Genomic DNA, 14,243 nt, shown 5'->3' on the forward strand with positions numbered 1-14,243 from the left:
TACGTAGCATGTTAGGTGAATTGGGTTAAGTTTAGAATAAGGGGAAGGGTTAGCTAAAATGCTACCGTTGTCTATGATGTGACTCAAACATCTTTAGATTGCTAGACGGTCGCGGTTTATGCCCACCCATCCTCATCGACCAACCTCCCCACTGGACGCACTATATAATTTCAACGTGGATAATTGGGTAATATTTGGTTGAGATGTTGATCAATGAGATTGCAACCTATATTCACCCACTCAAAAAGACAGCCAAAAGTTAGTTGAATTTCCAATGTGTTATCACTATGCTTCAACCATCTAAGAGGACATCCAAATTCCAATGGAAAAACAATGTTTGATTTTTAGTTTTGTTGTCACCCAAATATCTATCACTTCACGTTCAACCATTTCAAAGCACAGCAAAGTTCAAATGGGAATGCGTCAGATATTTAGTTCATTTATACAATAGATTAATGTGTTATCACTGTGCTTCATCTAATAGCAGAACCAAATTATCTGGATTGCAGTTGAGATTACATTAAAAGTATATGGCCAGGGCCGGACTACCGCATTTGGGATCCTGGGGCACTATTTCTTCTCATAATGTTTTGGGGATGAAATCAGCTAACTTCCAGCATTTCAATACATTTCGCCATGGTGCAGAGAGAAAGATTTGTAGTTTCATAACGCTATTCTACACAATTTGTCATGAGACTAAGAGAAAATGTTGCAGTTTTAAAGCTACATAATTTCCATTTTGCCATGAGGCTGAGAGAAAATGTTGCAGTTTTAAAGCAAATTTCCTGCAATTCTACACATTTTGCTATCATATGTTATCTGGGGGCCCACAGACCTCCAGGAGGGCCTTGCGTGCGCGTTCGGAAATGTAAAGTTGAAGTCGGAAGTTTACATACACTTAGGCTGGAGTCATTAAAACTTGTTTTTCAACCACTCCACAAATTTCTTGTTAACAAACTATAGTTTTGGCAAGTCGGTAAGGACATCTACTTTGTGCATGACACAAGTAATTTTTCCAACAATGGTTTACAGACAGATTATTTCACTTATAATTCACTGTATCACAATTCCAGTGGGTCAGAAGTTTACATACACTAAGCTGACTGTGCCTTTAAACAGCTTGGAAAATTCCAGAAAATTATGTCATGGCTTTAGAAGCTTCTGATAGCCTAATTGACATAATTTGAGTCAATTGGAGGTGTACCTGTGGATATATTTCAAGGCCTACCTTCAAACTCTGTGCCTCTTTGCTTGAAATCATGGGAAAATCAAAATAAATCAGCCAAGAGTTCAGAAAAAAAATTGTAGACCTCCACAAGTCTGGATCATCCTTGGGAGCAATTTCCAAACGCCTGAAGATACCACGTTCATCTGTACAAACAATAGTACGCAAGTATAAACACCATGGGACCACGCAGCCATCATACCCCTCAGGAATCCTAGAGATGAACGTACTTGGTGCGAAAAGTCCAAATCATTCCCAGAATAACAGCAAAGGACCTWGTGAAGATGCTGGAGGAAACCGGTACAAAAGTATCTATATCCACAGTAAAACAATTCCTATATCGACATAACCTAAAAGGCCGCTCAGCAAGGAAGAAGCCACTGCTCCAAAACCGCCATAAAAAAGCCAGACTGCAGTTTGCAACTGCACATGGGGACAAAAATCATACTTTTTGGAGAAATGTCCTCTGATCAGATGAAACAAAAATAGAACTGTTTGGCCATAATGACCATTGTTATGTTTGGAGGGAAAAGGGGGAGGCTTGCAAGCCGAAGACCATCATCTCATGTTGTGGGGGTGCTTTGCTGCAGGAGGGTCTGGTGCACTTCACAAAATAGATGGCATCATGAGGAAAGGAAAATTGTGTGCATATATTGAAGCAACATCTCAAGACATCAGTCAGGTAGTTAAAGCTTGGTCGCAAATGCGTCTTCCAAATGGACTATGACCCCAAGCATACTTCCAAAGTTGTGGCAAAATGGCTTAAGGACAACAAAGTCAAGGTATTGGAGTGACCATAACAAAGCCCTGACCTCAACCCTATAGAACATTTGTGGGCAGAACTGAAGAAGCGTGTGCGAGCAAGGAGGCCTACAAACCTGACTCAGTTACACCAGCTCTGTCAGGAGGAATGGGCCAAAATTCACCCAACTTATTGTGGGAAACTTGTGGAAGGCCACCTGAAACGTTTGACCCAAGTTAAACAATTTAAAGGCAATGCTACCAAATACTAATTGAGTGTATGTAAACTTCTGACCCACTGGGAATGTGATGAAATAAATAAAAGTTGAAATAAATCATTCTCTCTACTATTATTCTGACATTTCACATTCTTAAAATAAAGTGTTGATCCTAACTGACCTAAGACAGGGAATTTTTACTTGGATTAAATGTCAAGAATTGTGAAAAACTGAGTTTAAATGTATTTGGCTAAGGTGTATGTAACCTTCCGACTTCAACTGTATACAGTACCAGTCAAAAGTTTGGACACATCTACTCATTCAAAGGTTTTTCTTTACTTTACTATTACATTTTGGTCATACAGCACTCTTATCCAGAGCGACTTACGCTCAGTGCATTCAACTAAGGTAGATAAACAGCAACACATTACAGTCATAGCAAGAACAAAACTTTTCTGTAACTGTTACTGACCATTTTATTGTAGTTGAAGTGGTGTGTTGGTCTATTGTATAGGTTGGACTACTTTCAACATCATCGCTGACAGTTTTAAAGTGTTTGCAAAAGCTAAAATAAGTGCATGTGACAGATGGAACAATAATATATATTCTACAGTATGGGGAAATCTTCAGTTGGCTCCTCTTTCCTATATTAAGATCAAAATATATTATTGTGATATGATGCTTACTTCATTGAGAATGTATGTGCAGTTCAAATATGGCCATAGAATCAATGACCAAAAAGACGTAAAACAAACCTTACTCCAACGTCTGGAACATACGTCTTTTAGACATCTTTTTAAATAGATTTTGCTTACTGGGATATGTCATGGAGGTGCTCAGAATATGTATAGTATGTTTCATATGACTCTGAGGGCAGGCTGATTCTACTCTCCCAAATAATTAGAACTATTACAACAACAAACATAACTTCTCTCTTTATTTTCTCCATGAATTGTTTGTTTCAGTGGGTTGAGTGCTATGTCATCACTTTAGTGAGGAAAGAGCTGAGGAGGTTCAAGAGGATTCTGAGTTCAGATCTCCCAGAATGCTTTGAGACTCAGAGGGATGATAATGGAGCATTTCGCTACACCCGCAATAACATCTGCTAAACAGGTGTATGTGACCAATCACATTTGATTTGGACGCTGAAGGTGAGAAGCAGGAGAGCAGTGCCAGAGAGGGGGCGCTGAAGGTGAGAAGCAGGAAGAACAGTGCCAGAGAGGGGGCGCTGAAGGTGAGAAGCAGGAGAACAGTGCCAGAGAGGGGACGCTGAAGGGAGAAGCAGGAGAGCAGTGCAGAGAGGGGACGCTGAAGTGAGAAGCAGGAGAGCAGTGCCAGAGAGGGGACGCTGAAGGTGAGAAGCAGGAGAGCAGTGCCAGAGAGGGGACGCTGAAGGTGAGAAGCAGGAGACAGTGCCAGAGAGGGGACGCTGAAGGTGAGAAGCAGGAGAGCAGTGCCAGAGAGGGGACGCTGAAAGGTGAGAAGCAGGAGAGCAGTGCCAGAGAGGGGGCGCTGAAGGTGAGAAGCAGGAGAGCAGTGCCAGAGAGGGGACGCTGAAGGTGAGAAGCAGGAGAAGCAGTGCCAGAGAGGGGACGCTGAAGGTGAGAAGCAGGAGAGCAGTGCAGAGAGGGGCGCTGAAGGGGTGAAAGCAGCTGAGAGCAGTGGCAGAGAGGGGACGCTGAAGGTGAGAAGAGGAGGAAACAGTGCCAGAGAGGGGGCGCTGAAGGTGAGAAGCAGGAGAGCCAGTGCCAGAGAGGGGACGCTGAAGGTGAGAAGCAGGAAGAACAGTGCCAGAGAGGGGCGCTGAAGGTCGAGAAGCAGAGAGAGCAGTGCCAGAAGAGGAGACGCTGAAGGTTGAGAAGCAGTGAGAGCAGTGCCAGAGAGGGGCGCAGAGGTGAGAAGCAGGAGAGCAGTGCCAGAGAGGGGCGGGAAGGGAGAAGCAGGAGAGCAGTGCCAGAGAGGGGACGCTGAAGGTGAGAAGCAGGAGACGGGCCAGAGAGGGGGGCGCGTGAAGGTGAGAAGCAGGAGAACAGTGCAGAGAGGGGGACGCTGAAGGTGAGAAGCAGAGAGACAGTCCAGGAGGGGCGAATGAGAACAGGAGACAGGCCAGAGAGGGGCGCTGAAGGTGAGAAGCAGGAAGCAGTGCCAGAGAGGGGACGCTGAAGGTGAGAAGCAGGAGGAGCACGTGCCGAGAGGGGGCGCTGAAGGTATGAGAAGCAGGGAGCAAATGCCAGAGAGGGGCGCCTAGGTGAGAACAAGGAGAGCAGCTGCCAGAGAGGGACGCTGAAGGTGGAAGCAGGAGAGCAGTGCCTAGAGGGCGCTGAAGGGAGAAGCAGGGGAAACAGTCCCAGGAGAGGGACGCGTGAAGGTGAGAAGCAGGAGAGCAGTGCCAGAGGAGGCGCTGAAGGTGAGAAGCAGGAGAGCAGGCCAGAAGAGGGAGCTACGCTGAAGGTGAGAGAGCAAGTGTGAGAGGCAGGGCCAGAGGAGGCGGGCGCTGCAAGTGAGAAGCAGGAGAACAGTGCCAGAGAGGGGGCGCTGAAGGTGAGAAGCAGGAGAGCAGTGCCAGAGAGGGGGCGCTGAAGGTGAGAAGCACGTGCTACGTGTTCCAACGTAAACTCAAATCCAATCTGAAGAAGAAGTTTCAGTGTGTGTTTGAGGGAATAGCTGAGCAAGAAAACACTTATCAATAAGATCCACACGGAGCTATACATCACAGAGGGTGGAAGTAGAGAGATCAATAATGAACATGAGGTGAGACAGATCGAGACAGCATCCAGGAGACAAGAAACTCAAGACAGACCAATCAAATGTAACAACATCTTCAAACCTTAACCTGGACAAGACCAACCTATCCAAATTGTGCTGACAAAGGGAATTGCTGGCATTGGAAAAACAGTCTCTGTGCAGAAGTTAATTCTGGAATGGGCTGAAGAAAAAGCCAATTCATATTTACTCTCCCTTTTCGGGAGCTGAATTTGAATCAAGGAAAAGAGTACAGCGTGATTGAACTTCTTAATTACTTCTCTACAGAAACCAAAGAATCAAGAATCTCCAACTATGACAAGTACAAAGTTCTGTTTGTCTTTGATGGTCTGGATGAGTGCCGACTTCCTCTAGACTTCAAGAACAATGACAGCTGATGTGATGTCACAAAGTCAACCTCAGTGGGCATGTTGCTGACAAACTTCATCAAGGGGAATCTGCTTCCCTCTGCTCTCGTCTGGATAACCTCCTGACCTGCAGCAGCCAATCAGATCCCTTCTGAATGTGTTGACCAGGTGAAAGAGGTACGAGGGTTCAATGACCCACAGAAAGAAGAGTACTATGGGAAAATAATCAATGATGAGAACCTGGCCAAAAGAATCATAACACACATAAAGACGTCAAAGAGTCTCCACAACATGTGCCACATACCAGTGTTCTGTTGGATTTCAGCCACTGTTCTAGAGAGACTGTTGAGGGAAGCAGAGTGGAGAGATGTCCAAGACTGACTCAAATGTTCACTCACTTTATGGTATTTCAGACCCAACAGAGGAATCAGAAGTACCTTAGAACCTCTAAAGTTCTACACAAGGATGAAGAGATGATTATGTAACTTGGAAAACTGGCCTTCAAACAGTTGGAAAAGTCAATCTGATCTTCTATGAGGATGAGAAGCTTCAGTGTACTCAGGAGTGTGTACACAGACCTTCAGAAAAGAATGTAGGCTGATCCAGGGTAAGGTGTGCTGCTTTGTTCATCTGAGCATTCAGGACTTTCTGGCTGCTTTATATGTTTTTCACATTCATCAACAGTGGAAAAAATCGACTCATCAAAAATACATCCTGGAAATTTACTTCATCATCCAGCCACAAATTAATTATCAACTTACACAAGAGAGCTGTGGACAACGCCTTACAGAGTGAGAATGGACACCTGAACATGTTCCTCCGCTTCCTTCTGAACCTCTCACTGGAGTCCAACCAGACTCTTCTAGGAGGTTAATGGACTCAGAAAGGAAACAGCTCACAGACCAATGAGGAAATAGTTGAGTACATCAAGGAGATATCAGAGAGAATCCCTCTCCCGAGAGGTGCATCATTCTCTAGTGGAGGAGATCCAAAGCTTCCTGAGCTCAGGAAGTCTCTCAGAATTCAAACTCTCCCCTGCACAGTGGTCAGCTCCGGTCTTTGTTTTACTGACTTCAGAAAAGTTGTATTTGACCTGAAGAAATACTCCAGATCAGAGGAAGAATTTCTGAGGCTGCTGCCAGTGGTCAAAGGCTCCAGAACAGCTCTGTGAGTACTTAGTATTAGATCACAATAACAACAAATCCCCATAATCAATCATATTATGCTTGATTTACACAAATATGGATTTGGTGACAAGTAAGTAACTTTCAACTGTTTTGCAATCTTATTTTTTGTTTAGGCTGAATCAATGTAAACTCACAAGGAGAAGGTTTGGCCTCAGCTCTTAACTCAAACTCCTGACACCTAAGAGAACTGGAACTGAGTGACAATGACCTGCAGGATTCAGAACTGGGGAGTCCACACTGTAAACTAGAGACACTGAAGGGAGAAATACTATAATGTTATAATGAACTTATAAAGTGTACTACAGTTGAAGTCGGAAGTTTACATACACTTAGTCATTAAAACTTGTTTTTCAACCGCTGTTGGATATACAGATATTCCCTCTCCTCTATGTTGTGTAAGTCCCACTCTAACCACTAGAGATCAGCATATACCTGTTAAAAAGTAAACACTGATATTCTCCTTATTGGTCTAATGATCACGTCCTTTTCCCGCTCTCTGTATCCTGTTAACTTACAATAAATATGATTGATTATTGTACAGCGTGTGTTGATGTCTTTCTTGGCATAGTAGACCTACTCAGCCAGTCCCAACCTGGGTTGGGACACAATTTTATAATTGTGTTCAGGAGGAGTATTTTGTATTGTCTGTTAAAGTTTTACTGGTCAAGTTAGATAACTGGGGTTGATGTGCGTTGGAGATAGTAGTGCCTGCCACGCCCTTCCAGTACCCAGATTGGAGCCCACCTTAGGCTCGTTGGCTTGTCAAGGCAGTGATTGGCTGGGCAATATGCCCTGCAGATCTTTGATTGGCTGCTGCCCCAACACAGGGGGAGTGGAGTGGAGAGAGGACGTATGTCCATGCATTTATTAATGAAGCCGGTGACTGATGTGGTATACTCCTCAATGCCATCGGATGAATCCCAGAACGTATTCTAGTCTGTACTAGTGAAACAGTCCTGTAGCTTAGCATCCACTTAATCGGACCACTTCCGTATTGAGCGCGTCATTGGTACTATCTGTTTGAAAATTTGCTTGTAAGCAGGAATCAGGAGGATAGAGTTATGGTCAGATCAGTGAAATGGAGGGCGAGGGAGAGCTTTGTACGCGTCTCTGTGTGGAGTAAAGGTGATTTCAGTCTTCCTGCATTAAAGTCCTCAGCCACTAGGAGTGCCGCCTCTTGATGAGCATTTTCTTGTTCGCTTACGGCCTTATACAGCTCGTTGAGTGCAGTCTTAGTGCCAGTATCGGTTTGTGGTGGTAAATAGACAGCTACGAAGAATATAGAAGAAAACTATTTTGGTAAATAGTATGGTCTACAGCTTATAATGAGGTACTCCAACTCAGGCGAGCAAAACCTTGAGACTTTCTTCGTATTAGAGATCGTGACCCAGATGTTGTTAATAAAGTCACACAGACCCTCCCCCCTGATCTTACCGGAGGCTGCTGTTCGGCCTTCCCGATGCACGGAAACCCAGCTAACTGTATTTTATCCATTTCCTTGTTCAGCCACTACTCGGTGAAACACAGGATATTACAGTACATGCACACGCACGCTCACACACACGCTCACACACACACACACACACACACACACACACACACTGGAGAGCTCTCTTCTAGTGTTACCACTTTGTGATAGGGCAGCACTGGATAGGTAAGGTCGCCCGGGTCTGATTCAGCTCTGGACGCTTGTCTTCAGAACAACGACACACACACACACACAACACAGCAGGTCCTGCTACTCTCCTTGGCGTCGCATGTCTGATGTTGTCACAGTGACGTGGACCAGCCCTAGGACCCCTCTATCCACTGGGATTCTCTGCCTCTAACCCCATTACAGGGGCTGAGTCACTGGCTTACTGGTGCTCTTCCATGCCGTCCCAAGGAGGGGTGCATCACTTGAGTGGGTTGAGTCGCTGACGTGGTCTTCCTGTCTTGGGTGGCGCCCCCCCCCCCCCCCCCCCTTGGGTTGTTGCCGTGGCGGAGATCTTTGTGGGCCTATACTCGGCCTTGTCTCAAGATGGTAAGTTGGTGGTGGAAGATATCCCTCTAGTGGTGTATGGGCTGTGGCTTGGGCAAAGGGTGTGGGGTATATCTTGCCTGTTTGGTCCAAGATAATGTGTAATTATGTGTCGGGGGGCTAGGGTCAGTCTGTATATCTGGAGTATTTTTCTGTCATATCCGTGGTCCTGTGGTAATTTAAGTATGCTCTCTCTAATTCTCTCTTTCTCTCTTTCTTTCCTTTCTCTCGCTCTCAGAGGACCTGAGCCTAGGACCATGCCTCAGGACTACCTGTCATGATGACTCCTTGCTGTCCCCAGTCCACCTTGCCGTGCTGCTGTGCTCCAGTTTCAACTGTTCTGCCTGCGGCTATGGAACCCTGACCTGTTCACCGGACGTGCCACCTGTCCCAGACCTGCTGTTTTCAACTCAAGAGACAGCAGGAGCGGTAGAGATACTCTCAATGATTGCTATGAAAAAGCCAACTGACATTTACTCCTGAGGTGCTGACTTGTTGCACCCTCGACAACTACTGTGATATTATTATTTGACCATGCTGGTCATTTATGAACATTTGAACATCTTGGGCCCATGTTCTGTTATAATCTCCACCCGGCACAGCCAGAAGAGGACTGGCCACCCTCATAGCCTGGTTCCGCTCTAGGTTTCTTCCTAGGTTTTGGCCTTTCTAGGGAGTTTTTCCTAGCCACCGTGCTTCTACACCTGCATTGCTTGCTGTTTGGGGTTTTAGGCTGGGTTTCTGTACAGCACTTTGATATATCAGCTGATGTAAGAAGGGCTATATAAATACATTTGATTTGATAAATAGTGACGCTGCTCCTTAGTCAGCGAGAGAGCCCTTGGCTGAGTTTGATGCCGTGGTCCCTGTCAACACACTCACACGCTGGATACGGTGTAGTCTGATGTAAGCAAACAGCGTAATGAGCTATTGAACATCATTGATGTAGTTAGAGTAGCTGTAGATCTGTTTGAGAGGTCACAAGTCTCAGCTGGGTGTGTGTCTGTGCGTGTAGGTTAAGGACCCATGGACATGCAGTCTGTCAAGAAGCCTAATGTCTCTTACCTTGGTTAGTTACTGTAACTAACCAAGGTTAGTGTTGCCCCTGGTTACAGTGTGTCTGTAGTAGCAGATAGTGACAGATCAACAGGGTTAACTAAGTACTCTGGTTACTGTGTTACCCCTGTCTGTAGTAGCAGATCGTGACAGATCAACAGGGTTAACTAAGTACTCTGGTTACTGTGTTACCCCTGTCTGTAGTAGCAGATAGGGAGACAAGTCTGTGAATAGGGTTAGCTAAGTGAGATTTCAGAGGACCATTTTTAAGGAGCACTTTGATTTAATGCTCAATTAGCATGCACACACGCACACACACTGGCGTGTGAGATCAATATCTTGTTCTCCCACAGACAATAGTCCCCTTAGCAGAGAGCACGTCTCCTTTAATTCAATATCAGAATGGATGCCTGACATCTATGTGTGTGTGTGTCTCTGGAACTGGTTATGAAATCTACAACACCATCTAACATTTCCAGAGTTTTATGTGTGTTTGATAGAAGCCTAAAGAAACATATTGTCACTCCATAGATAATGATTGTTTTCCTGATATACAAGCATGAATATACAGCAGGGTTAGCCAACCCACCTCCTTGAGACCTTCTTGGTGTTCAGTCTCCAGGATCTTGATTAACTTAATTATGTGTGTTAGAGCAGGGCTGGAGCAAAAGCCTGCAAACCCAGTAGCTCTCCAGGAGGATGGTTGGCCACCACTGATATTCAGTTTGCATCGTTGGTTGCATATATAATATTTAAAGCATTCCATATTCTGCTCTACATCAGATAGCTATAGCATTTTTCCTTCAAACACAGTATACCTGCATTCATATAGCCAGAGAGAGAGAGAGAGATTACAAATTGATTGCATGCTTCTTTTGTGCTCATTAGTTTGAAGCGGCTGGCCCCACGGTCTGTGAGGTCAGAGGTCATGTGACTGTCTGTTAGGACTATCAGAACTAGTAACAACTTGTCCAAGAAGAGCGTTCATTTCAGTTTTCCTTTGGGAAACAACTTCTTCCATCTGTGTTGAAGTTCTCCACACACAACTGTGTAATAGTGCTGCTCAGCTCTGTTGGATGATATCACCCCATGGTCAGCGGAACGAGGTGTGTCTGTTATCAGGGCAACAAGGTGTGTCCATTGTTAGGGCAACAAGGTGTGTCCGTTGTCAGGGCAACAAGGTGTGTCCATTGTCAGGGCAACAAGGTGTGTCCATTGTCAGGGCAACAATGTGTGTCTGTTGTCAGGGCAACAAGGTGTGTCTGTTGTCAGGGCAACAATGTGTGTCTGTTGTCAAAGAGAGGTGGTGTTGCTGTTGTAGGAGATCTGGGGAATCCCGTTGCTGGAGTTGTCCAGGATCTCCTGTTAGAAACACACTCATGCATGCACGCATGAAAGCACACACACACACACACATACACACAAATTAGGAGAAATCAGTAGCAATGTGTGAGCACGCATGCATGTGAGTGTGTGTTTGTTTCTTACAAAAGATCCGTGTGTGTATGGTTCCTTCTCAGCCATCTCATGTGAGTGGTGCAGTGAGTGTTCTCTCTCCAGAAACATCCTCTGTTGTTCTGAACTGGCCAGACGACAGGTCAACCAGGTAGAGAGAGTACAGGAAGAGATACCTACAGGAGAGAGGGAGAAGGGGGAGAGAGACCTACTGAATTGAATGGTGCCAGAACTTAGTTGAAGGTTACTGTACCACAGTTCATATTTTATAGCAGGTATTCAATAATAACCCTTCACATACAGACAAAGATAGGTTTCATGCAGATTAGAGTTGTTGGGTCAGCATCGCCCTACTTCAACTACCTGGAGTAGGAATGAGTTGATTTGCCTGTAGTGTAACGTAATATAATGTTTAACTGAGTTTTGTAGACTTTCGTAGCGTTGCATACCCAGGCAGGCAATGGTCATGGCCGCCAGGTGTAGCGAGCGGAGAGAGTCCGGTCGTCGTGACAACGCCCGAACGAACTGGAAGTTGAGAATCCCTCCAATCAGACCACAGATACAGCAGGCTGAGAAAATGAAATCATCTAGAGAGAGAGAGAGAGAGAGATGAGAGAGAGAGAGAGAGAGAGAGAGATATGAGAGAGAGAGAGAGAGAGAGAGAGAGAGAGAGAGAGAGAGAGAGAGAGAGAGAGAGAGAGAGAGAGACACACACAGGTTTAAATTACTGCACCTCCTCATACTGTAGCTACCTTGTCAGCAGTAAACAATACATGCTGAGATGGGAGGGAACGAGATGGAACACACCGTTTATAGTTTCCTACTGTATCACTGTAAATATTGTGCTGTTGTTGAATATTTCTTAAAGCGCAAAATGTATTATTTACTGCATAGTTAGCCTCTCTCACTCTCTCTCTCTCGCTCTCACGCACAAATTTCTGACTTTTCCTGGTAGCTCAGTTACAGTGTACTGACCACTAAGTATCCCCACACACTTTATTACTGTGTGTGTGTGTGTGTGTGTGTCTATGTGTCTGTGTCTGCGTGTCTGTGTCTGTGTGCGTGTGCATGTGGTGTGTGCGTGTGGTGTGTGTGTGTGTGGATACACACACGTCGGGATCCTAATGTTACAAATCAGAGCTCCCTTTTCAGTCATTAGCCATCGTTTGGAAACACATCAGACTCCAGAGATACACTAACCTACCATAACCTAATCATCACACAGAGAGAAGAGAAGAGGAGAGGAGAAAGGGGGAGGAGAGTAGAGGATGGCTTTTACTAAAGTGAGATCGAATGACAGTGAGATAGAGAGCGTGTGAAAGGATGAGAAAGAAGGTGTGATGGAGGGAGACAGAGGGTGATGCATAAGCCAGGAGATGGAAAGAGTGAAAGGAGAGGAAAGAGTGAATAACACAGAGTGAGGAAGGAGCCATTACTTTGGTATGGATCAGTCATTTACACCTCTGTGACTTCTGAGAGGAGGATAGGAGAAAGAGCCACCATTGGGAGGCATGAGGAGCTATTGCTGGACCTTTTGGAAGGGCTTCGTTCCCTGACGGAACGCCACGACCAAGGGTTTAAGGCTATTATGGAGCATATCAGGGAGTTGGCTCAAAGGCAGCCCGCCACCTCTGAGACCCCCCAACCACCCAGTAACCTTTTTACTATTAGTGGTGGGTTTGTACAGCCTACCCCGGCTCCCCGAGAACCCCGCTTACCACCTGTGCAGCAATATTTTTGTGATCCTGGAACCTGCTGGGGTTTTCTTTCTCAGTGCTCCCTCATTTTTGAGCTGCAGCCATCTTTATTCCCTTTGGATCGGTCAAAGATAGCATATATTATTACGCTAATGTCGGGAAGGGCGCTCTCCTAGGCTACGGCAGTTTGGGAGCAACAATCCGCTATTTGTCGGGATCTGGAAGACTTCATGGCAGAGATGAGGAATGTTTTCCGATTCTCTGGTATCCGGGAGAGGCGGCCCGAAAACTACTTGAATTACATCAAGACTCCCGTAGTGTGACAGACTACGCTGTAGACATTCGCAAGTTGGCCGCCAAGAGTGCCTGGAATCCAGAGTCCCTATTCGATACCTTCCTTCACGGATTATCAGAGGTGATAAAAGATGAGCTAGCTGCTCGGGAGTTACCGGTGGACCTCGATTGCGGGAATGCCGGAGTGAGAGGAGGTCTGGCCTAGGTCACACTCGTCCATCCTCTATGGCTCGCTCACCTCCGAAAGAATCCGGAAGTCCCCGAAGGCTGTTTTTCCGAGAGGATCCGAGGCCACCCAACCTCCCTCGAGAATCATCGACGAAGGGTGAGTTGGATACACCGTAACCTATGCAACTGGGAAGAGCTAGATTATCGCCTAGGGAACGTTCACGCAGGCTAAGTTCCAGTAGTTGTCTGTATTGTGGTGCTGTAGGGCATTACATAGCCACCTGCCCAGTGAAGAGACCTGAATCCTTAGTAGGTACAAGTACACTGGTGAGCCTGACTGGGAACCCTCTAATTCCCATCACCCAAACTCCAGTTTCATGGAGTTTCATGGACGCTATCCTGGTATCGGAACTAAGTATTCCTACTCAACTCCTCTCCGTTCCCATGGATGCCAGGGCACTGGACGGCTGCTCCATTGGAAGAGTCACGCACAGCACAGTTCCCATTAATATGCGGGTATCTGGAAACCACAGTGAGTCAATACAGCTTCTCCTCATTGAGTCTCCCCACATCCCTATTGTTTTGGGATTTTCTTGGCTCCAAAAGCACAACCCCGATATTGACTGGACCACGGGTTCAATCCTGGGTTGGAGCCCATTCTGTCATTCACATTGCCTGAAGGCGGCGCAGGCTTCCCCGGAACGTCTGCCTTCAGGATTGAATACGGCCTTGGATCTCTCTGCCATTCCCGCAGAGTACCATGACCTCCAGGAGGTTTTCAGCAAGACTCGTGCTGCCCCCCTTCCTCCACATCGTCCTTACGATTGTGCTATTGACCTCCTCCCGGGCACCACACCACCTCGAGGCCGGCTATATTCCCTGTCTGGCCCTGAGACCAAGGTCATGGAGAAGTACATTGAGGACTCTCTGGCTGTTGGGAGCGTTCACCCTTCTGCCTCACCGGGGCTTCAATGACATTAGGATAAAAAAATCGGTACCCTTTTACCACTCCTCTCCTCAGCTTTCGAACCTCTCCAGGGGGCTACCATCTTTTCCAAACTGGACCTTCGGA

The 14,243-nt window shown here is 46.1% G+C and overlaps 1 protein-coding gene across 1 annotated transcript; it reads right to left on the minus strand.

Moving 5' to 3' along the window:
• Positions 1 to 9,851: 9,851 nt before the first annotated feature.
• Positions 9,852 to 13,319, minus strand: LOC111955549 (transmembrane protein 196). The gene is made up of 5 exons (XM_070436388.1): positions 13,242 to 13,319; positions 12,472 to 12,484; positions 11,462 to 11,599; positions 11,046 to 11,188; positions 9,852 to 10,919 (listed from the first exon to the last, which is right to left on the minus strand). Exons 1-5 carry the CDS (start codon positions 13,317 to 13,319, stop codon positions 10,851 to 10,853), a joined length of 441 nt encoding a protein of 146 aa, XP_070292489.1. The 3' UTR covers positions 9,852 to 10,850.
• Positions 13,320 to 14,243: the final 924 nt, after the last annotated feature.

Source organism: Salvelinus sp. IW2-2015, linkage group LG31, assembly GCF_002910315.2.
Source record: "Salvelinus sp. IW2-2015 linkage group LG31, ASM291031v2, whole genome shotgun sequence".
In the NCBI taxonomy this organism is placed as follows: Eukaryota; Metazoa; Chordata; class Actinopteri; order Salmoniformes; family Salmonidae; genus Salvelinus; species Salvelinus sp. IW2-2015.

Excerpts from the sequence above, each read along its gene's own strand:
- LOC111955549 (XM_070436388.1), bottom strand. The coding sequence starts at position 13,319 with ATGATTCTCGAGGGAGGTTGGGTGGCCTCGGATCCTCTCGGAAAAACA. Across the intron at positions 11,189-11,461 it reads CATGACCATTGCCTGCCTGG|GTATCTCTTCCTGTACTCTC; the intron begins GTATGCAACGCT and ends TCTCTCCTGTAG. Across the intron at positions 10,920-11,045 it reads CATACACACACGGATCTTTT|GAGATCCTGGACAACTCCAG; the intron begins GTAAGAAACAAA and ends TGTTTCTAACAG.